The 24,994-nt window shown below is 35.7% G+C and overlaps 1 protein-coding gene across 5 annotated transcripts in view; it reads right to left on the bottom strand.

The window, feature by feature from the left end:
- LOC111159887 (mitochondrial calcium uptake 2) overlaps nt 1-24,994 on the bottom strand; it is a 155,933-nt gene that overhangs the window by 31,993 nt on the left and 98,946 nt on the right. For 3 of the 5 annotated variants that reach the window (XM_022522550.1, XM_022522549.1, XM_022522551.1), the window contains 3 exons: nt 23,073-23,120; nt 22,028-22,110; nt 2,495-2,560 (listed from right to left, as the gene is read on the bottom strand). In XM_022522550.1, coding sequence (XP_022378258.1) covers nt 2,495-2,560; nt 22,028-22,110; nt 23,073-23,120 — 197 coding nt within the window. Of the gene's footprint in view, nt 1-2,264; nt 2,361-2,494; nt 2,561-22,027; nt 22,111-23,072; nt 23,121-24,994 lie in introns of all 5 variants that reach the window. The other 2 variants (XM_022522547.1, XM_022522548.1) reach the window with 2 other exon arrangements.

Raw genomic sequence — 24,994 nt, 5'->3', positions numbered from 1 at the left:
CCTGGAGACACTGTTCACAGGGGGGCATGTTTACTCAATGGTGGTAGGACTGTAAACTGTTTTAACCTTTCTAGAAGGCAGTTTGACCATATGAATCAAAAGTCTTACAAGTATCCACGTCTTTTGACCCAACGATCTCACCTTTAGAACACTGTCCTAAATTCACACGTTTAACTATTTACTGGGGCATGATTCTAACAGCAAAGATTTGGAAACAATCTTAATGATCAATAATAAAAATGTCATATTCATATAATTAAATACTTGTTCATTCATTTAAAAATATTTATTGAACATTTAGAGCATGCTCTGGTGCTTTACCAGACTATATAGATACAACTCATGCAGTAAAGAATTTACCATACCCAGATAGAGGTCTGGCTTTTGTCCTGGGCTGCTGGGAGGTCATCTCTATGGTAAGTATCTTGTTTGCTTGAGGGCCTTGGGCCATACCAGACTAACCATGAGGTTTAGGGTGGTGGCTTGGGTCATGGGGTATAGCACCACATCCAGAATGGCTAGACACGGGGGTCAGCAACATGGGTATCCAAACAAATTTATATAGCTGACCCCAAAAAAATCTCTGGACATTAGGGCCCTATTTGGCACCCCTCCATGTGTACTGTTATATACCTTGTAGGGAGAGTTAGTGCTATCCATGATCCCCGTGGGGAGAGGACAACTGGAACCTCTGCTTGTGGAACTTTCTGGACCTCTGCCTCATGTGTGTCTTCCACGGGCTGATTTTAATCTGTATCTGCTCATTGTAATAAACTACCCATGAACCTAACAATTTTCAGTTAGCTTTTTGAGTCCTTCCAGTGAATAATGGAACCCAAGGGTAGTCTTGGGGTCCCCTGAACTTGCAACTGCTATCAAAAGTAAGTGGTTTCATCTGTACCCCAATGTTCACAGCAGCAATGGCCACAGTCGCCAAACTGTGGAAAGAACCAAGATGCCTTTCAACAGATGAATGGATAAGGAAGATGTGGTCCATACACACTATGGAGTATTATGCCTCCATCAGAAAGGATGAATACCCAACTTTTGTATCAACATGGATGGGACTGGAGGAGATTATGCTGAGTGAAATAAGTCAAGCAGAGAGAGTCAATTATCATATAGTTTCACTTATTTGTGGAGCATAGGAAATAACATGGAGGACATGGGGAGATGGAGAGAAGGGGGAGTTGAGGAAAATTGGAGGGGGAGATGAACCATGAGAGACTATGGACTCTGAAAAACAATCTGAGGGTTTTGAAGGGGCGGGGGGTGGGAGGTTGGGTGAGCCTGGTGGTGGGTATTATGGAGGGCATGTATTGCATGGAGCACTGGGTATGGTGCATAAACAATGAATTCTGTTACAATGAAAAGAAATTAAAAAAAAAAAATGTAAGTGGTCTCGTGGACTGCTCCCTAACTTCAAACAACTGAAAAGAGAGAAATGATACTTACAGTTTAGAGGAGGACACAGACAATTATATTAATGTGTGAGAGGTGTTATGATGGTGGACATACAGGGTACGATGGGAACACACAGGATATATTCATCTAGGAATAGGGAATACCATTCAAGTATTCAGATGTGGGAAAAGGAAGTCCAGCACAGGATTGCTCAAAGGGATGAAATGTAAGAAAGAATTGTGATTTTAATAATTTGCAAAATTTGAAGCAGACATGCTCTAAAAAGATGAAATAATTTGGAAATTTAAGGAAATCTCATGGAAAGCATGCTGTGGAATTAGAGCTGACTGCGAGATTATCAACAGAAAATTTACTGATATACATTAGTGGTGGGAATGAAAATTGTTTCATTTTCTATAGGAGATACTTGGCAAATTTGTCAAAATTTATCAACTACCTTAGAAATATCATACCTTTTGACCTAGCAATCACATTTCTGGGAAGTTATCCCTCAGATATATTCACATATATATAAAAAGATACATTACAGGATTATTAACAGTAGCATTATTTGCATTATCAAGGGACTGGATAAACGTTAAAACTGGATATACTGTTTTTAAAGAGGGGAATGGTTACATATACTAGTACATCATACAAGAAAGCACTATGGCACTGTTAAAAAGATATTCAGACGTATTGAGGAAAAAACGGGAGAGTGTGAAACAATGCACTGTGCTACTCCTTGCAGAAAAGTAGAAAAAAGTACACATGGATGTATTTAGTTACTTCTTTATAGATACACTTATACACACATGAGGTATCTCTGGGCAAATATACAGGACACTTAAAGCACTCACTGGCAGGGAGAACTGGGTGACTGGGATGAAAATGCTGCCCTCTGCACACACTCTTTTTGAATCTTTTGAAGTTTGGACCATGTGAATGTAGCACATCTATTCAAAATATTTAGAAAAATGAAGTTACTGATAATTTTCCCAATGATGTGAGAATATTTATTTGACAAACAGAAGAGAGAAACTACTGTAAATATCATCTGTCTGGAAATACTCCGTTTATTTGCACATACCTGGCATTCTGTTTCATTAGGTGTTGTCGTCTTCAAGTCATCTTGTTTACTTATGATCTTCTGTAGCTTAAAAAGATAGCAAACATGAATTCAGCTGTGTGGCTACTGGACTGTTCAAAATAGCCTAAGAAACAGATGCTAAGTTTTCATTATAAAATATATACTAATTGTTAAGTAGCAACCTAAATTCTGCATTATAGCTAATATTGTACTTTTTTTTTCTTAAATCATGTAAGAATTAAAGGAGTACTTACATTCTTAAAATTTGAATCATTTTCTTCCTCTTAAGAAAGCTGGTTTACGTAATACATATTCCAAAGACATTACTCTATAAAAACTTCAAGATTACCGTCATTCTTCAAGGGAACTTTGATTCATAATTAATTTTTTGTATCACTGTTAGTTTACGGCCACATTTCCAAGTATATAGCCTTTTTTTTTTAAAGGGGGAGGGAGAGGAAGAGGGAGAATCTTTTTTTTTTTTTTTTTTTTTTTTTTAGAGAGAGAGACAGACAGACAAACACTCTTTAAGCAGGCTCTACACCCAGAGTGGAGCCTGACTTTGGGCTCGATCTCATAATCTTGAGATCATGTGAGATCCTGACCTCAGAGGAAATCAAGAGTTGGTCACTTAACCAACTGAACCACCCACGTGCCCCTCAAGTATATAGCTCTTCAGAAGCTACTTATACCATATAAAAATGGTCTTCTTCCCCTTATGCATTTGTAAAGCATCAAAATAATTTTTAAAAAATATTTTATTTATTTATTTGAGAGAGTGAGAGAGCTCGAGAGAGCAGGAGCAGGGGGAGGGGCATAGAGAGAGTCAGAGAATCCCAAGCAGACTCTGAGCTGAGCCATCCAGGTGCCCCAAGCATCAAAATAATGTAAAAACCTACAGTTCTGCCATATATAAAATTGTCAACAGTACCCTGAGACTGAATACATTTAAAAACCTACCTTTCAGAGTCATTTGTACCAATCCTCATATGGAAAGCAAATTAAAAAAAAATTTTTTTTTAAATTAAATGTAGACAAAATCTGAAACTATGGATTCAAATGAATTAGGAGACAAACCTTCACTCATTTTTTTCTAGGCTACCTCTTTATTAATAGTTTGAAAATTGCTCCAACTAAATTCCAAATTAATTATCTCAAGTTTTGCTGCCTCTATCATGTTTGTTTTAGGCAAATGGTTTATCTCTAGTTCTCGTAGTCCCTCAAACTTTTCCACATCTCCCCCACAATTATTTTAGGGAAAAAGTGTTGAAAAGTTTTACATTTGTTTTATCCTTATTTTTTAAGTTGATAGTCAAATATATAATGCTGAACTCAATACCTTTCTCCCTTTGCTTACTGTGTCTCCTTTAAAAATTTTTACAATGGAAAATTTTAAACATAGCGAAGTAAAGAGAATTTTGTAATAAACCAAACATTCTTTAGCTTCAACTTATCAGTACTCTGCCATTCTTGGTTTATTTATCCTTCTACCTATTCCCAGGTTCCTTTTCAATTGTTATCATTTACAGCACTTTTCAAAAAAAAAAAAAACCATTTTATTTATTTATTTGACAGAGAGAGAGGGACAAAGAGGGAACACATGCAGGGAGGTGGGAGAGGTAGAAGCAGGCTCCTGGCTCAGCAGGGAGCCTGACGCAGGCCCAAATCCCAGACACAGGGACCATGGCCTGAGCGGAAAGCAGATGCTTAACAACTGAGCCACTCAGGCACCCCTCATATACACTAAATGTACAAATCATAGCCACACAATTTTGACAAATGGATATACCTGAGTAACCCATCCTCCTATCCTGGAATAGAACATTTCTGATTTCTCAGAAAGTTCTTTGTGTTACTTCCCAGTCAGTCCTTCCTCTCTGCATTCCCACAAAGAAAATATCAGAGTTTGAGTTTTTTCTCCCATCTTAATGAGTTCACTTAGTTTAGAAATTCAAATAAATTGCATCAAATGGTATGTATTCTTTTGTGCTGTCACCTTCTACTCTGCATAATGGTTTTGAGATTCATTCATGTTTGTACATAAGTAGTGTGTGTTCTTATTTATTGTTGAGCTGTATCTCACTGTATAAATATATCACTATTTATCCATTCACTTGTTGACAGATGTTTGCACTGTCTCTGGTTTTTGATTAGTGTGAATTAGTGATTAGTGTGAATCAAGCTACCATAAATTTTCTTTTTCTAGCTTTACTAAGGTATACTTAATATACAAAAAACTTGGACACATGCATACATCTGGAATTTGGACATATGCATACATCTGAGATACATCAAGTTATAAACATATCTATTACTACCAAAAGATTTGTGTTTCTTTTTTCCTTTGGTATAAGAACACTTAGCATGTGATGTACCTTCTTAAGTTTTTAAGTGTACAACACCGTACTCTTAACTATATGCACTATGTTGTATAGCAAATTTCTGCCATAAGCTTTCTTGCACAATTTTTTTGTTTTTTAGTGGACATATTTTAATATTTCACTCAGATGAATTCCTTGGAAGGGAAGAATTAAATTCTTCTTAACTTTAAATTATTAAGTTGTTGAGTTCTTTATCTATTCTGGATACAAGTTCTTTGTCAGATATCTGCTTGAAAATATTTCCTCCCATCCTGTAGTCTGCCTATTCATTTTCTTAATGGGTCTCTGAATAAATAAAAGTTTTTGATTTGGATGAAGACTAACTTAATTTTTTTCTTTTTTGGTTATTGTTTAGTGCCCTAAGAAACTCTGAATATCCTAGATCCTGAGTATATTCTCTCGTTTTTTCCCAGAAGCTTAATGGGTTTAGTTTTATGTTTAGATCTATAATCTATCTCAAATACATTTTTATACAGACACAACTTGCTTTATTGCACTTTGTAGATATTGCCTTTTTAATTTTTTTTAAAGATTTATTTATTTATTTATCTGACAGGCAGAGATCACAAGTAGGCAGAGAGGCAGGCAGAGAGAGAGGGGGAAGCAGGCTTCCTGTTGAGCAGAGAGCCTGATGCGGGGCTCGATCCCAGGGCCATGGGATCATGACCTGAGCCGAAGGCAGAGGCTTTAACCCACTGAGCCACCCAGGCGCCCCTGTAGATATTGCATTTTTTTAAAATTGAAGATTTGTGTCAACCCTGTATTGAGCAAGGCTCTTGGAGCTATTTTCCCAACAACTCTTGTTCACTTTGTGTCTCTGTGTCACATTTTGGTAATTCTCGTAATATTTCAAGCTTTTTCATTATTTTTATATTTGAACTGCTGCCATCTCATGATAAAACTTTAATGGATTAAGAATTCTTATGAAAGAGCACAGAAAGTGGTTTCTTGAAATGGAATCCACTCCTGGAGAAGATTGTTGAAATGACAACAAAAGATTTAGAATATTATATAAACTTAGCTGATAAAATAGTCAGCAGGGTTTGAGAAGATTGACTCCAATTTTCAAAGAAGTAACAGCATCATATGCTAGAGAGAAATCATTTGTGACAGGGTCAATCAATGAGGCAAACTCCACTGTCTTAAGAAATTGCCCAACTTCCAGTAACCACAACCCTGTTCAATCAGCAGCCATAAATATGGATACAAGACCCTTCAGTAGCAAAAAAGATTACCACTCACTAAAAGCTCAGCTGATGGTTAGCACTTTTTAGCAATAAAGTATTTTTTTAATTAAAGTATGTGCATTTGTCTTTTCAGACATAATGATATTGCACTTAACAGATTAAATGCACTAGGAAACAAAAAAATTCATTTGACTTGCTTTATTGTGGTGGTCTGGAACTAAATTTGTGGTATCTCCAAGGTATGTCTATATATGGTCTGAGGCTGGGGTTATAACTAATTTTTTTTTTTAAATATACATATCCAATTGTTCTAGTGTCAATTATTGAAAAGACTTTTCTTTTCCCATGAACTGAGCTGGTGACTTTATGGAGAATTAAGCAACGATGTATGGATTCTTTATTATCTTCCACTGATCTACTTACCCATCCTTAGATCAATATCACAGTGTCACCATTATTGTAGCTTTGTAGTAAGTCTTAAAGTCAGGCAGTGTGAGTTATCCAGATTTGCTCCTGTTTCTCAAGACTGATTTGAGTGTTCTAGGTCCTTTTTTTTTTTTTTTTTTTACATATATACTTTAAAATCAGCTTGTTAATTTCTACAAAAAAATGCCTGCTGGGATTTTGCTTGGGAAGTTAAATCTTTAGACCAATTTGGGAAAAACTGACATTTTAACACTACTGAATCTTCTTACCATTAACATGGCATATTCCTCCATTTATTTAGGTTTCCTTGAATTTCTACTGGCAATGTCTGAAGCTTTTGGTGAATGTTTTTGTTAAATTTATTTCTACTTTATCTGATACCATCCAAAGGAGAACCGATTTTAATTTCATTTTCCAACTATTTGCTGCTAGTATGTAGAAATACAACTGATTTCTCCATACTGACATTCTGTATTGAGAACTTCCTAAATTTGCTTTTGGTTCTAGCAGCTTTCCTTTTCTTTTTGATATCTGTGAATAAAGTTGGATTTACTTCTTCCTTTCCAATCTTTTTATCCCCCCCACTTGTATTGCTATCATTAGAATCTTCAGTAAAATGTTGAACAGAAGAGAGAAGAAAACACAGTTTGCCTTGTTTCTGATCATAAAGGGACAGAATTCTATATTTGATCTGTAGCATGGTGCCACCTTTAAATTTTTTATAAATGCCCTTCATCAGATTGAAAAAGTTGTCTTCAATATCTACTTTGCTCAGTTTTATTATAAAGTGCTTATTTTCTTAAGTATTTTGTAAGCATGTAGTGATAGGATCATGTTGATCTCTCCTTTATTTTGTTAATACACTGGACTGCACTGATTGATTTTCAGTCTTTAAATAAATTTTGTATTGTCTGCATAAATCTCACTTGATTTTGATGCATTATTTTATATAGTATATAATATGTTTTGTTCTATCGGATTAGGTATTCTGTGTCTTTGTTCATGATGAAAGCTGGTCTATAATTTATTTTTCTTGTTATACCTTTGCCAAGTTTTAGTTATCAGGGATATGCTGTTCTTATGAGAGGGATCTGTTCCTTTTTCTTGTATTTTCTGAAAGAGTTTGTGAAAATTTGGCATTTCTTCTTTCCTAAATGCTTGATAAATTTCACCAGTAAAACCATCTGGGCCTGGATATTTCTTTTCTTTTCTTTCTTTCTTTCTTTTTTTTTTGTTTTTTTTAAAGATTTTATTTATTTATTAGACACACACACAGAGAGAGAGATCACAAGTAGGCAGAGAGGCAGGCAGAGAGAGAGAGAGAGAGAGCAGTCTCCCTACTGAGCAGAGAGCCCGATAGGGGGGCTCAATCCTAGGACCCTGAGATCATGACCTGAGCCAAAGGCAGAGGCTTAACCCACTGAACCATCCAGGTGCCCTGGGCCTGGACATTTCTTTGTGGGAAAGTTTCTGATAACAAATTAACAATTTCTTTGATAAAGGGCTATTCAGATTTCTCTCTTTTGTTAGTTTTGGTAAGTTTTTTTTTTTTTTTTTGAGTTATCAAATTTACAGTTACATATGAATAAGTTGTTCACAATATTCCATTTTAATCCTCCTGATATTTGCAGAATCTGTGGTGATATTTCCTTTTTATTTCTAACACTGGTAATTTGGACCCTCTTTAAAGTACTCAGATTGGATTCAGTACTGAAAGTTATTTATAATTTATCATACAGATAACAGTTTAAAAATACAAATAGATGTTATGCATAGTGATGGTAAGTTTTTGTACAAAATTTTAAAAAACATATTTCTTTTATTATGACATTTAATATAGTTGTTACAATCTTCATAGTCATGAAATAATTACAAATAAACCAAAGCAATTAAGATTAGTTCACTGAAATGAGAATTTTTTAGGAGACTTTTTACAACATTGGCTTATTCTAATATGGTGTGGGATTTAGACGAACAAGGCTCTGTCCTAAAGTACTATCCAAGTGAGTATGGTGTGAGATAAAGCTTGCCATGTTAAGAAATACCAAGTGTTGGCAAGAATGTAGGGAAAAAGGAACCCTTGTGCACTGTTGGTAGAAATATAAATTGGTACAGCCACTGTGTAAAATGGTACGGAGGTACCTCAAAAAATTAAAGATAGAAATAACACATAATCCAATAATTCCATCACTGGGTATTCACTCAAAGAAAACAAAAACACAAATATGAAAAGACATATGGACCTCAATGTTTACTGCAGCATTATTTACAATAGCTAAGACACAGAAGCAACCTAAGTGTCCATAGCCAAAAAAAGGGTGAGATTTTGCCATTTGTGACAACACGGATGGACCTAGAGATATGGCTAAGTGAAATAAGTCAGAGAAAGACAAATACCATACGATTTTTCTTATATGTGGAACCCAAAAAACGAATAAACAAACAAAAAGCAGAATCAGACCTATACACAGAACAAACTGATGGTTTTCAGAGACGAGGTTGGTGGAGGGGGAGGTGGGCAAAATGGGTGAAGTCAAGTGAGAGATACAGGCTTCCAGTTATGGAATGAATAAGTCACAAAAATAAAAGCATAGGGAATACAGTTAATGGTACCATAATAGCACTGCATGGTGACAGATGGTATTTATACTTATAGGGAGCATAGCATAACACAGAGCTGTTGAAGCACTATGCTGTACACCTAAAACTAATGTAACATTGTGTCAACTATGCTCTATTTTAAAATAAGAATGAAAAAAAACAAAACAAAACACAAACCCTTGTCATCTTAGAGTTTTACCTAAAACATTTTGGTCTGTACTCAGGGAGAAGATTATAGCAGGTCTTAATGTACTCTGAAGATTATAGTGCTATACATTTAGTTCTATAGTAAAACCTTCATTTGAAAGAGCATATGCATTTTATACTAGCACAGCTGACCCTTGAAAAACAGAGGGGTTGGATTTCGAACCTGTGCAGTTGAAAAACCATGCATAACTTCTGAGTCCTCTAAAACTTAATCACTAATAGCCTGTTGCTGACTGAAAGCATTATTGATAACATATTTTGTATATTGAGTGTATTATATACTGTATTCCTAAAGTAAGCTAGAGAAAGGAAAATTTATTAAGAAAATCATAAGGAAAGAGAAAATACATTTACAGTACTGTACTATTAAAAAAAAAATCTGCGTCTAAGTGGACCTGTGCAGATCAAACCCATGTTGTTCAAGGGTCAACTGCATTCTCTTATGCCAAAAAGACTCTCTGGTTTTAAAATGGCTGTACATGATACTGATTCATGATAGCAAGATAGTAAGTGCCTATCATGTAATGAAAGTGCTGTTCTAAGTGTTGGGAATACAGCAGTTAAGGACCGATAATATCCTTACTGTCATGAAATTTAACATTTTAATGGGCTAGAGATAACAAACACTGAACAAATAAGAGAATTTCAAATAATGTCAAGTGTATAACTAGACCAAGATAAAATAAAAGTTAGGGTAACAGGATTCTAAGATTGCTAGGTATGGGTTAATGTTACATAGGTTTATTCTGTGTAGTTCATAGTGAGAATATGTCATTTAGGCTGAGATGTGAATGATAAAAGCTACCAAAGGAATGGGGAAAGGACATTCCAGGCAGAGGGAAGAGCAAAGTCTGTGGAAGAAAAAGGGGTGCTTTGAGAGAAACAGAAAGTAAAGTGGTCATAATACATAAATGGTAAAAGGAGGAGGAGGACACATTCACTAAATACAAATTCTGTGATTGAAAAAGTACTGCCAAGTTGACTATTTAAATTTATATTGATCCATATTTTCAATCACAGGCTGAAAATGAAGAAATGTATGTATGATTGACTTAACTTATTTTTGCTTTCAGAATAATGTTAGCTTAAATTCTGAAACAAGAACACTGTCCCCAAATCAAGAAGAATAAATTCTACTGAAGGCTTTTATTATTTACTTATTTAATAATAACACTAGCACATATATTTGGCATGATAAAATTATACCACAACTATATTAAGAGCACAATCCTTCCTGCCAGTATGAAACTGATGTGAAATAAAAGGACCACCTATGGAGAAATTCACACTAGTAAACAGACATGTCATTAAGGTATTGTTTAAAGAAAGTGCACTAAAACCCTGGCACTTAGCCCAAAGAAGCAGATGTGCCATCTATCAAGGTAAAGATTAAATGTATTAACTTTTGCTGGCTTTGATCACTGCTGTATTGTTTATTATTATTTGACAGAAAACAGCTTATATAGATAGTTGCTATATTACTTGTTCTTGCGATAGAGAAACAATTACTTCAACAGTTTCGAGATCTCGATATTAATAAAACATGAATGTACTGCACAACATGAAAATAAACAGAGGCAATTTATATTTTAGGACATTTCTAAAAGACTTTATATTAACATATTTCATCATTACTTTTGCATTTGCTGTTCAAATCAATTTGTTATATCTATGTTTTGGGAATTAATTTTCATTACCTACTCTCAGGCATTAGCACTTAACGGTAGGAACAGCAATAAATAAAATTTACCAGAGAAACATTCAGATAATCTACAAAACAAAACAAAAAAATCCATGCCCTTTAAATATGTTCTTCTAATCTGAGAAGAACTGCTAGATTTGTTCAGTAAAATTTCAAATACAAGATGTTACATACTTAGGTTTCCTAAATAATGACCACAGAAATCAAACAGTTATTCAATTAATTAATGTAAATGTGCTTTTACTCTATGCTGTAGTTTTTAAAATTGAGGTCACATATGATCTTACTCATATGTGGAATTTAAGAAAGAAAACAAAACAAATGAGCAAAGGGAAAAAAAAAGAGACAAACCAAGAAACAGTTTCTTAACACACAGAGAATACACTGATGGTTACCAGAGGGGAGATGGGTGGGAGCTTGGGGGAACAGGTGATGGGGATTAAAAAGTACACTTATCATGATGAAAAAAAAAATGAATTGAGGTATAATTGACATATGGCATATTAATTACTGGTATACAACATAATAATCTGGTATTTTTATATATAATGAAATATCACCACAATAAATCTAGTTTTCCCATCACCATAAGGTTACATAATATGCAAATACAATGTTACTGACTATAGTCACCATGCTATATATTATATCCCCATGACTTACTTATTTCATGTCTGAAAATTTGTACCTCTTAATCTCCTTCTCCCATTTTACTCATCTTTCCCAACCACTCTCCTTTGGCAACCACCGATCTGTTCTCTACATCCAGGTGATTTGTTTTGTTTGATCGTGTTTTGTTTTTTAGATTCCACGTATAAGTAAAATCATACGGTATTTGTCTTTCTCTGACTGACTTATTTCATTAAGCATAAGCATATCCTAAAGGTCCATCCATGTTGACACAAATGGCAAGACTGCCTTATCAAGGCTGAGTAACACTGCATCACATATACATACCACTTCTTCATTCATCCGCTGATGAATATTTTATTTGCTTCCATATCTTGGCTATAGCTATGCTGCTAAGACAAACAGAAGGGTACACATATCATATCTTTTTGAAATAGTGTTTTTATTTTCTTGGGATACTCAGAAGAACTGCTGAGTAGTAGGTATGGTTATGTGGGTATGGGTATGTGGTATTTCATACCATAGTGGCCTGAAAAGCTGTTTGATATTATTTCAATCTTCTTAAATTTGAGAATATCCTGGAGAATATTCCATGCACACTTAAGAAGAATGTGTATTCTGCTTCTTTTGAGTGGAATACCTGTATATATACCCATTAAGCCTATCTGGTCTAATTTTTTTTAAGGCTGACATTTACTCACTGGCCTGTCTGGATGGGCTCTCCACTGATGTTAAGTGGGTTACCATGCTGGGGTAAGGTTTTTTTTCTAAGAACATGTCTCTAACTCTCCTGTTCCAAGGTGACCTTTTTATCCTTTGGTGTAGAGGACCTGTTCAACTAGTTTTGAGATCTTTTTCAGAGGGCTTTGACCCATATGCAGCTACAGATTTGGTGTGAGTTTAGGGTCTTTCTACACCCCCATCGTCTCTATGTTGTTAATTTAAATTGATTATATCAATTTAATAGCTCTATGAATTATCCAGTTTACTGTTCTATTTCTATGATCAGCATAAAGAACCCTGTATTGGCTTAAGATGTTGACCTTTATAATCTTACACTTAAAAAAAAATCAGCAGCATATCCTAACATGCTCTTTTAATTGTTTTCTTAATTAATGAGTTGATCATCTAAAAATTTTCCAAACATTTAAGGAAAAAATTGTAGTATTCCGAAAGTGTTCCATAAATTCAGCATGTTAAGTTAGAGAAAAAGTATCTGAAAACTTTTAAAGCAGGTATGCTCAACAATTTCAGGAATACAGACTGTACATACAGTAAAAGAGATAAGCCTAGTCTCTTGCAATAGGAAACTATGTTTCAGTGTTAGAAGAGACCTGAAGAAGACAAAAAGAAAAACAACATGCCTTCTATCGCCTTTTTTCAAGTTCAGTGTCTCTTTTAAAGGCTTTGTCATTCAGACTTGATTATCATCAAATATTAGAATAGTGAATCAGAACTTTGGTTTGGTAAATATGACAGTGATATTGCCAGAGGTTCTATTATGTCCACTTCATAAAATTACCTCCAACTTTACAAACCTAGGGAGGTATATAGTGGATAAAGTACTTCTAAGATTTGGTTCCCTATGCCTAGTGACTGCTAGAAACAGAAGCACAAAGTTCATCCAGGTCTGAGGGAATTATGGTCTGTGTACACTCTAACGTGTTTAATTTGTGTAACAGAATTTTACCTTCATGTAGAATATCCTTTTCATAATTATTAGCCTCAACTTGAATAACAATCTTAAATACAACCTCTTCTTAAACCTGAGGTAGATACAGTTAGGTAGGATGCAATGGTACCTTGTGACTTATCACACTCGTATTTCAAGTTCTACTTGTGCAGACAGACAGGTTTTCTACCTTAAACTAATATCAATTTCCTTCCTTAAACATCAAGCATTGCAGAAGAATTTTTTTCTACTGGCATTGATTTTGCATTTTCTATCTACTCCTCTTTAGCCTTTTGCTCTGTGGAACTGGTCTCTACTACTCTTTTCAAAGTGCTTCTGTAATGGTTCCCAAAGACCTACAAAATTTAAGGAGTTCTCTACTCTGCCGCTATCCTAAAGAGTTTGATATTAAACACTTCCTCATTGTTGCTCTTTTCTTCCCTAGATTCCATTATTCTGCACTCTCTGGGCTTTCTTCATACTTTCTGGTACTGGTACTCTGCTGCTTCTGGTACTCTGGTACTCTGCTGCTTCTCAGTTTCATTCTTTGGCTTCTCAGTCTCATTTTGACCTCTTAAATGCAACTGTTTTCCAAGATCTTATCCTTCTTCACTCTACAGTCTACCCTTTAGGTCACATACTCTCATGACTTAATTATCACCTCTATCAGGATGCTTCCTAATTCTGGTTATATTCTTATCTCCAGACAGTTGCTTGCTACACTTCTCTATCTCTACAGGGTGTCCCAACAGCTTATAAAGGTCAGATTTCCAAGCTCAGAGTAAAGGTATTTTTCAACCCAGTTGTCCTTTGCATTCTCCTTCAAATGAGGCAAGCTAACATTGAGGAAAGAGCAAGGCTTTGGAACTGAATGGATTTGGTTAAGTGTCAATTTTCTCATCTTTAAAATGGGGATATTACTACTCAACCTTGTAGGCTGCTGTAAAGATGTAATAATGTAACATATACCTTGAACATAACCAATCCTCAATAAGAAGTCATCTTATTTTCTCTTAGATCAGTTAGTACTATCATTATTCCTAGTTAGGCTAGCTGGAAAAAGGAGTAATCTCTGATTTCTCCTTTTTCCTAATCTCTCCAATCCAGCCAGAAACTAGGTTCTACAGAGCCTATTCCACAGCATGTCCCAATTATATTTCCAACTTTTCACTCAGTTGTAAATTGGACTACACTAAAGCTTAACAAACTTCCTGCCTCCAATCTCTTTTCTATTAATTCAGCTTTCATACTGTGGTCAGAGATGAATTTTGGAGCACTGAAGTGCTACAATCTCCTTAACTGCCTGATGTTTTCTCCTGACAGCAGTGTTCAGTTCACATTAGGGGATTCTGTCTCTTAGGTCTCTGTTCACATTCCAACCAAGAACAGCAACAGTGTTTTTATAGTGGTCTATATTTTATAAAGTTTGTTTCCCCAAGAGATAATTAATAATGGTTATTTAATCACTGTTGATGCTAAATAGAGCAATATGTTTATTTTTGCTTTCCTTAGTCTGAATGAAATAGAATTTAAAGATAAATTTATGATGACTATCTTTTCTTTTTTTTTTTAAAGATTTTATTTATTTGACAGAGAGAGATCACAAGTAGGCAGAGAGGCAGGCAGAGAGAGAGAGAGGAGGAAGCAGGCTCCCTGCCGAGCAGAGAGCCCGATGTGGGACTTGATCCCAGAACCCTGAGATCATGACCTGAGCTGAAGGCAGAGGCTTAACCCACTGAGCCACCCAGGCGCCTCTATGATGACTATCTTATACTTCCTTTCCTGCTTGCTTTTTGAGTATTTTTTAACCTGAGTTCCTGAGTAAGAGCCATAATATCTAGAAATCCTTTTTTTTTTTTTTTTTTTTTTTGGTCTATTCACAAGTACCTTTAACTTCTCAGCAGAATTCCAGGCTTCTTTCATTACCTAGATCATTACCTTACATTTTTCTAGAACTGTAAACTTTATCCATACTGTTCCTTTGTAACAAGCAGATTTGCTAACATTTATTCACAATGATGTTGTAATGAAACAATTCTTTTTAAAAAAGATTTTATTATTTATTTGACAGAGAGAGATCACAAGTAGGCAGAGAGGCAGGAAGAGAGAGAGGGAGAAGGCTCCCTGCTGAGCAGAGAGCCCGATGCGGGGCTTGATCCCAGGACCCTGAGACCATGACCCGAGCCGAAGGCAGAGGCTTAACCTACTGAGCCACCCAGGCGTTCCGGTAATGAATAATTTATATTTTTTCAAACCCATATCTCTTACATATAACATGTTTGAATTTATGAAACCTTCCAAATATTCTTTAAGCAGTCACATAGTATAGTTTTCTCTATAGCTTTCTGTTACTTTTAACTTCTACCACTTTGACAAAGTGAATCCTATAAGATTACTACCTGTTTTTCTAAACAGTAAATGAAACTTCAAGTATCTAAAGGTATACTTCAAGCAACTTCAATCCTCTGGAACCCTCCAGCTTTCTTAAGTTGCAAACCCATGAGAAAGATCTTTTTCAGCACTTAAAACAGTCGTCATGAGGGGCATATAATAAAATATTTATGAAGATTTCTCAGAATTTATAGTCTTATATATTCGAAAGCAGTGCTGTCCCGCAGAAATATAATGGAGCTACAGAAGTAATTTTAGGTTTTCTAGTAGCTGCATTTAAAAAAGTAAAAAGAAACAGATGAACATGAATTAATATCCCAACATTATTACTTCATCATATATTCAATATAAAAATTGAGATATTTTACATAATTTTTTCTTCAAAATCCAGTGTGCATTTTACATTCACAGCATTTTCACTGTAAATACCTGATCTGTGTTAAGATTTCGTAAAATTTACAACTGAAAAAGTAGATCCAGGGGCGCCTGGGTGGCTCAGTGGGTTAAGCCTCTGCCTTCAGCTCGGGTCATGGTCTCAGGGTCCTGGGATTGAGCCCCGCATCGGGCTCTCTACTCAGCAGGGAGCCTGCTTCCCTTCCTCTCTCTCTGCCTGCCTCTCTGCCTACTTGTGATCTCTGTCTGTCAAATAAATAAATTAAAAAATCTAAAAAAAAAGTAAATCCATATACCCAGCTTGCTTCAAACATATGTGAAAATCTTCCAATATCTGAAGTAAATGTCAGGTTTTAAATTTAAATTTTATATTAATTAAAATTTAGAAACTCAACTTTCTTAGACACAAACCATATTTCAGGGGCTCGGTAACCACATGTAGCTACTGGCTACATTACTGGATAGCGCAAGTATAGATTCTGTACTTTATACATAATTCTAGCAAACTTTGTTGCCTGTTTTCCCAGTGCACTGGAGACTAGAAGAAAAACTAGATGACTGGAACTGACAGAAAGATCAACTGTTCATTCCCACTGATACCAGTGATAATGAACTATTATTATCCTAACAATGAGGACAAAAATCAGAAATACAAATTAAAAGCATGAAAGTCTAAGGCCATTCAGTGTAAGGCTAAGTAACTCATGCCCTTAATAGACTCTAAAAATCTAACTAGCCCATCACTATGAAACTGACCTTCATAATGATAATCCTGAGCTGTCAAAAAAAGAGGATAAATTATGCACATTATTAACTATTTTGAAAAGATGGAAATATATATTTTCTTGAAGGGCGTATCAAAAAAGTTACAAATGTTAAAAATTTAATCATGTTAAAAAGGTAAGCCTCTATTTAAAAAATCATTTATATGAAACATTTCATTGTCTGATACTGCCAACTAAGTACATATTAATGTTACTCCTATAAATTCTAACTTCTGTCATGACAGGTTTCAGCAAGATGTCTTCTTTAGTTTGTGTTGGAAAATCTGTTATTTTATGACTTTATAGACTTTGATCATTAATCTTTCTAGTATGTTAATAGTCCGTAAGTCCTAGCTTTATCCAGCTGCATTGGGATATACCTGACATAAGATGTACAAGCATGATGGTTTGACTTATTAAGAAATGATTATGCAGGGGTGCCTGGGTGGCTCAGTGGGTTAAGCCACTGCCTTCGGCTCAGGTCATGATCTCAGGGTCCTGGGATCGAGTCCCGCATCGGGCTCTCTGCTCGGCAGGGAGCCTGCTTCTCTCTCTCTCTCTCTCTCTCTCTCTCTGCCTGCCTCTCTGTCTACTTGTGATCTCTGTCAAATAAATAAATAAAATCTTTAAAAAAAAAAAAAAAAGAAATGATTATGCAGTAAGTTTAGATAATATCTATCATCTCATACACATGCAATAAAAAGGAAAAGCAAAAAAAGGAAAAATGTTTCCTCCTTGTTATGAGAATCCCAGGAGCTACTCTTTTAATGACTTTGCTATGCATCACACAACAGTGTTAACTATGGTTGTCATGCTGCACATTACACTCCTAGTACTTATTTATCTTCTCACTGGAAGTTCGTACCTTTTGACCACCTTCCTCCCATTCCCATTCCCCCCAACCCTGCCTCTGATAACCACAAATCTGATCTCGGTTTTTTTTAAAGATTTTATTTATTTATTTGACAGACAGAGATCACAAGTAGGCAGAGAGGCAGACAGAGAGAGAGAGAGGAGGAAGCAGACTCTCCGCTGAGCAGAGAGCCCGATGTCGGGCTCGATCCCAGGACCCTGGGAACATGACTGAGCCAAAGGCAGAGGCTTTAACCCACTGAGCCACCCAGGAGCCCCTCTGATCTCTTTTTCTATGAGCTTGGTTTTTTGTTAGAGTTCACACAAAGACAGACCATATAGTATTTGCCTTTCCATGAGTCCCATTTTTTTTTTTTTTTAGATTCATTTACTTATTTGAGAGAGCGAGTGAGCGAGCACACAGCCCAATGCAGGGATCAATCCCGTGACACTGAGATTGCGACCTGAGCTGAAACCAAGAGTTGGACAATTAACTGACTGCCACCCAGGCACCCCACCATGAGTCCTATTTTTAAAACCTCACCTCCTATTATTTCACTTCAGTGTGTTTCATGAAGTGCCCCTAACCACACAAAAATCCAAATTTATCTGTTTTGATGTGAGGGTATATTTTTTTATGTATTTTAGGATACTTTCTAGAATTTTATACCTACACACTGATTTGAAATATTGAGGCTAGTCTATGGTTATGCTGAACTCATTCCCTTCTAATATTCCAGAATTCAATTCCCTATGATTGTATACTGGGTTCTTTTTCCTTAAACAAAAGGTTAAAAAAAAAAAAATCTTAACTGGCTTCCACATAACCAATTCAGCAGATTAATTGATGCTCTCTGCTCCCCCTGTAGAACTCCATGACAGATATTCACAGAAAGCTCTTGGCAAATTTCAAGTATGCTTGCACACTCCTGCGCTCAGCAGCTGAGCTCAATGTTTGTTTAGTTTAAGTCTTTTCTGTTTCCAAACCAATTATGCTCATTGCACTTGTTACTATAATTACTTAATTTTATTAAATATTACTGTGAAGTAACAGAGTTTTCTGGAAACACCAGAAAGCTGGAGAAGTTTGCTTTTTAAAAGATCTTATTTATTTATTTGTGCGAGCACACAAGTTGGGGGAGTGGCAGAGGGAGATGGAGAAGCAGGGCCCTGGTATCAAGACCTGAGCAAAGGCAGACACTTAACTGACTGAGCCACCCATGCGCTCTGCTGGAGGAGAAGTTAACTACACGGGGACACTGGGACATTGGTCTTCCTTTTTCGCTTAGGTGAGAATGTAGCTTCAAAGACAAGTAAATTTGGTGAAAAATCAGAAAAGCCTGAAATGGAAGCATTAAGCACAGAGACTGTGTAAATCTTTTTTCTAAATGGTAATATAAACTCCACATATCAAAGCATAAAATTTAGTCTCTTAGATTTGCCAACCCAACACTCTGAAGTACGTGAGCCAGTATCACCTGCAGCTGCCAGATCCCATTAGAAACTGCAATGTCAAAAAAACCATGATGGGATATCCTGCACCTGTTCCTATTTTGGTAGTCAGCTTGATTCTCTGAGTTTATGAGCCTTGGTTAAACACAGAAGGGGTGTGGGTGCATGCACGTATGTGTGAGATAAAATAGGGAGGAGGAATACTTTAGAGTTTTCGTTATTAAGGCGAACTGCCAAAGAAAAAAGTTGCTTCTAATTAGGCTAAGACTGTAAAGAGTAGGAAAAATCACAAAGATCTTGAAGGATCCTACATTTAGACTGCTTCATACCTGTCTTTACATTTTTTCCTGCACTTTAAACAAACTGGAAACTGCAGATGATAAATTATAGGCATACACAGGCAAGAAAAACAGGTGATTTCAATCAGTGGCTCCACTTCAAAGAAAAGGCCTTGGTTCTGGGATGCCTGGTTGGCTCAGCTGGTTAAGCATGTGCCTTTGGCACAGGTCATAATCTTGGGGTCCTGGGACTGAACCCTGCGTTGGGCTCTCTGCTCATTGGGGAGTTGCTTCTCCTTCTTGCTCTCCCTCTGTGCACGTGTGCATGCACTCTTTCTCTCAAATAAATAAATAAATAAATAAATAAATAAATAAAATCTTCAAAAAAGAGGCCTTGGTTCTAAAATGAATGTGCATTTAAGTTAATTAAAATGTCTGTTATTTAGGTATCTTTATTTTTAAAAATTATTCCCCCTTTAACAGATTCTTTAAATTAACTGAACTACTGATAGTGGCCACACCGGGCAAGACAGGTTCTACTACACCTTAAGCTAAAACACTGAGAACTGCATCTGCTACTTTATTGTCCACTCACATAGATGTTCATGTCATTTACCCTAGTTTCCCCCAAATGCTTAGATTTATACATTCTTTATACCCTCTTCCAGATAATTTCTATAATGTTAAGTAAGCCTACTTTTTATTGGATCCCACTGTTTTATAAATTTATTCTCTAGTTAGAACCTTTCGCTGTGTCCTTTGTTTGTAGTTTTTGAGACAGTTTCTTGTATATAAAACCACATATCTCAGTAACTGAATTTGCAAAGCCTGTAGAATGACTCCTTATCAAAGGTGTTTACTGAGGTATGACTTGTATACAATAAAATGCACTTATTTAAAGACACAGTTTGAATTGTAACAAATATATACACCCATGTCTCTACCATCCTAATCAAGGTCTGTAATATTCCTAGCACTTCAAGAGATTACCTCATGGAAGCTGCAGTCCATCTGTAGTCAATTCCTTACCCCCTCTCAGCCCCAGGGAACCAATGATCTGCTTTCTGTTAGCATAGATATGTTTCTTTTCTAGAGTTTCATATCAAAGGAATCACACTGTATGTACAGTTCTTCCTTCACTTCATTTATCCATGTTGTTGTACTTACTGGTAATTTGTTCCTTTTTTTTGCTGAGTAGTACTCTACTGTATGGATACAATTTCTTTATCTAGTCACTTGATGAACACTTAGGTTGTTTCCAATTTGGGGCTATTATGAATAAAATTGTTAAGAATAGTCACATACAGGTCTTTGGGTGAACATGGGTTTTCTTTTCTTTGACTAAATACATAGGACTGGAATTGCCATGTCATATGCTGAGTATACATCAAGAAGATGCCAATTTTGTTTTCCAAAATGTGTATGCCATTTCACACTCCCACAAGCACTGTAAGAGAGTTCCATTTGCTTCATGTCTCAAACACTTAAAAAAAAAAAAAGTCATTAAAAAGAAAGTTGTAAAGTAGTCATTTATATAGGTACTCAGTAATTATCAATGGTAGTTCTAAGAAATTAGTATGTACCAAACGCTGTATTATATATTTATCTACATGTTCTATTTTTTTCTCCACAAAACATTAAAAACACTTAACTCTGGAAAATACCTAACGGTTTATATGCAGAGGCTTTTTAAAAAAGATTTTACTTAGTTATTTGACAGACAGAGAACACAAGCAGGGGGAGTGCGAAAGGGAGAAGCAGGATTCCTGCCAAGCAGGGAGCCCGATGTGGGGCTCGATCCCAATGACCTGAGCTGAAGACAGACACTTAATGACTAAGCCACCCAGGAGCCCCCTAGAGGTACTTTTTAAAAAATATTACCATCAACATTCCTGGAATGGAGTGAAATTTAATAGTTGTATGCCTTACACTTATCTTGGAAACACATTTTCATTTAAACATATTTTCAGCTTTTCAAATAATAGCCTTAGCAAATTCCTGGAAAATCTGCACCCATTTATACCTATTTGTAGCTTTTTCATTTTTTCCCCATTCTTTTCTTTTTCTTTTAAAGATTTTATTTATTTGACAGACACACAGTGAGAGAGGAAACACAAGCAGGGGGCGTGGGAAAGGGAGAAGCAGGCCTCCCGCTGAGCAAGGATGTGGGGCTTGATCCCAGGACCCTGGAATCATGACCTGAGCTAAAGGCAGACACCTAATGACTGAGCCACCCAGGGCCCCCACCCCCCAATTCTTTATGAAGGCTTAAGTGTTAATTTTTCTTATTCCTTTTTTGGGGGTAGGGAATATAAGAATAATTCTGAACATATCTATGAGACCCTATTATTTGCTGATATCATAAAATAAAACCCTAAAAAATGTAGATGCATAAGCCATTTCTCCCATAGGAATCTTATGCTCTGTTCCTTAACAGTTTCCTCAGTTGTATTATGGAAAATTAAACACTTTTGAATGTATAAATGATTTCTTGACATTTCATATGTAAGCAATGGATATAATTTTGATTTTTATGGAAATGTAAGATTACACAAGCATCCAACTGTTTTATGACAAACTAAGTAGAATGTACTTACCTTAAAAAATTCCTTTTTCTCAACCATCTCATTACCATCTGCATCCAGCATTTTAAAAGCAACATGAAACCCAGTATGGGGTTCTGCAATTAAGTGAAAAGTAAATAGTTATTTCAATGTTGGTGAAATGTAAATTGCTTACTGATCTATAGGTCTTCAAATTTGAAAAAAACTTCCAGAAATTATTATACAAGTGCCTAAACAGACAAAAAATGATTTCTTATTATAACAATTTTCAAAGGCTGATGTATTTTCATGGCTGTGCTATTCTACTATTAAGTGCTCTACTTTTCAAAGCAAAACTAACTTGAGAACTTGTTTAACTCTATCAGGGGCTTTCCTACATTCTTTTAGTAACTTGGCTACTTTCATACTGATTATTACTCTTTATTTCCCTTTCTCAGAGTAGGGTTTTTAAAAAAATTTTTATTTTGAAATAATTTTAGATATGTTTAGATATGTTGTTAAGATAGTATAGTGAGTTCTCATATATCCTTCAGCCAGCTTCTTCTAATGTTAACATCTATATCTACAGCATCATTGTCAAAACTAAGAAATGGACACTAGTAATAGCATTTTAAACTGAACTATAGACTTTATTTGGATTTCAAGTTTTTCCACTAATGCTAATTTTTTTACTTTACGATCAAATACAAGAAACCATGCTGCATTTAGTTGTTAGGTCTCTTTACTCTGCTCCAACCTGTGAAAGTTTCTCATTCTTTCCTTGATTTTCATGACCAATCGAAAGAGTACTGATCAGGAATTTTGAAGAATGTCTGATAAGGGTTTTTATTTAAACATGTGAAGGCTAAGTCTGATTCTCTTCTGTTCAAAAGTCTTTTAAGGAGACAGAGTTATCGGGAGCCACAGTACAAAGGAAGCTGGAGGGATAAACTAATTCAACAGTATCATTTTGTTGATATAGAAACTAAGGTAGCAATTATGTTTCAATGATAAAGACATAAATACCATACTTCCAAAACCTTGTTTGGTAAGAAGAGAGAATCCACATGATCACTGAGAAAAACTGTGGGGTACTTACTAGTGAGAATTGTAAGCAAGAAAAGATACTCAGTATACGAAATTAGTCCTGAAAGAGATAAAATAAAAACATCAGAAGTTTTTTTTTTTTTTTCTTTTTCCCCTCAGAAGGTAAGTTTTAGAAGGTTTAGAAGTAATCATATATAGATACTATATGGAAAATTCACCTAATTAAAAACACATACTTTTTGGGGCACCTGGGTGCCTCAGTTGCTTAAGCATCTGACTCTTGATTTCTGCTCAGCTCATGATCTCAGGGTCGTGACACTGATTCCTGCATCTAGCACTGGGCGTGGAGCCCGCTTATGATTCTCTCTCTCTCCCCCTCTACCCTCCCCACCTCAAAAAAAGGTGGAGGGGAGAAAGAAAGAAAAAAAATTTTTTTTTTTTTTTACTTTATCTCACTTTGGTTCAGTGGAAAACTTCTATAATAGAGAGTTAAGTATAGTACTAGTACTTAAAAAAGATACTATGTTTTTTCATCAGGTTACCATTACTAGTAAAAAAGGGGAATGGCTGTTGGCTAGCAAATAACAGGTATCCGCTACAGGTTTTTATTTGCATGGCACTTCACACAATTTCTCCCCAAATTACACTATTAATAATACCTCAAGTAAAGCAAATTTAAAAATTCAGTAGAGTAACAGAGATCTCAATATACAAAAGGTCAAACTATATTATTTAAAATGAGATTAGATCTTTGCAGCAGTAACTTGATTTTCCTTCGGGAAACAATTGCTTCCCCATTCTCAAACATGTAGTTTTGGTAGGACAATCATCCTTACCTTTGATGGTAGATGCTGACAGGTCTAAGCCAATCATTGTACTCTAACTGAACTGGTGGAGAGATAGGCAAAAGGCTGACCCAAGCTAATGAGCAGGTTCCATTAGTCTGGCTGCAGGGACTAGTTCAGGGAAGGCCTTGACCTAAGCTGGGTCACTCTGAGTGGAATTTCTGATGAGAATGCTGAATCATTGACTTTATTTATTTATTTTTTTTGTCCTCCCCCATCCCCGCTGGGCTTTGATGATTTGAGAATGTTTCACTTAGGAATGTGAGGCAATGGAGAGAGTGCCTGGAACTGTCAGCCAGCCAGTGTTTAGGGCCTGAAAATTCAGCCAATCTTTAATTGGCAGGCCTGAAAGATGGATACTGGTGATGTCTGAGTCCTGAATTAAGTTGAACTTGAAGCTAGCTCTGTGTCTGGCCACTAGCTAGCTCTACATCTGCCCCTTTCTTGCTCAAATTGATAGTGCCTGGTTTTATGTACTTGCAATGAAAAGACTAGAATATAAATATATAATATATAATATATAATATAAACACAGAAACAATATCTTATAAATCATGGCTTCCTGATAAGCTAAAAATAATTTCCTCCCTGGATCAAAAGTTTGATATAATAGCAAAACACACAATTAAAAAATCTTCATCATGGAAAACTTCAATGATAAACAAAAGTAGAGAGAATATAATAACTATATTACACAGATCAACTTCAGTAATTAACTCATGGCAGATCTTGTTTTATCTGTATCTCTTTTCACTCCCTTCACCCCACTTCCCACTGGATTTTTTTTTAAAAGATTTTACTTATTTGAGAGAGAGAGAGAGATACTGTGAACATGCACAATGGAGCAGACGGGCAGAGGGAGGAGAAGCAGACTCCATGCTGAGCATAAGCCCAACTCAGGGCTCTATTTCAGGACCTCGTGATCATGACCTGAGCTGAAGTTAAGACATCTGACAGACTGAGTCATCCAGGAACCACTCCCCCACCCCCATCAGATTATTTTGAAACAAATCTCAATATATTATTTCATAGTAGAAAATTCAAGCTGTATCTCTAAAAAGACTGTTCCCTCCCCAAAATATATTTGGCACACCTAAAAAATTATCAATAATTCCTCAATATCATCAAA

The sequence above is a fragment of the Enhydra lutris genome, unplaced genomic scaffold (assembly GCF_002288905.1).
Source record: "Enhydra lutris kenyoni isolate GAN:26980312 unplaced genomic scaffold, ASM228890v2 scaffoldscaffold71, whole genome shotgun sequence".
Classification (NCBI taxonomy): domain Eukaryota; kingdom Metazoa; phylum Chordata; class Mammalia; order Carnivora; family Mustelidae; genus Enhydra; species Enhydra lutris.
This window is presented reverse-complemented; position numbering and strand designations above follow the sequence as displayed.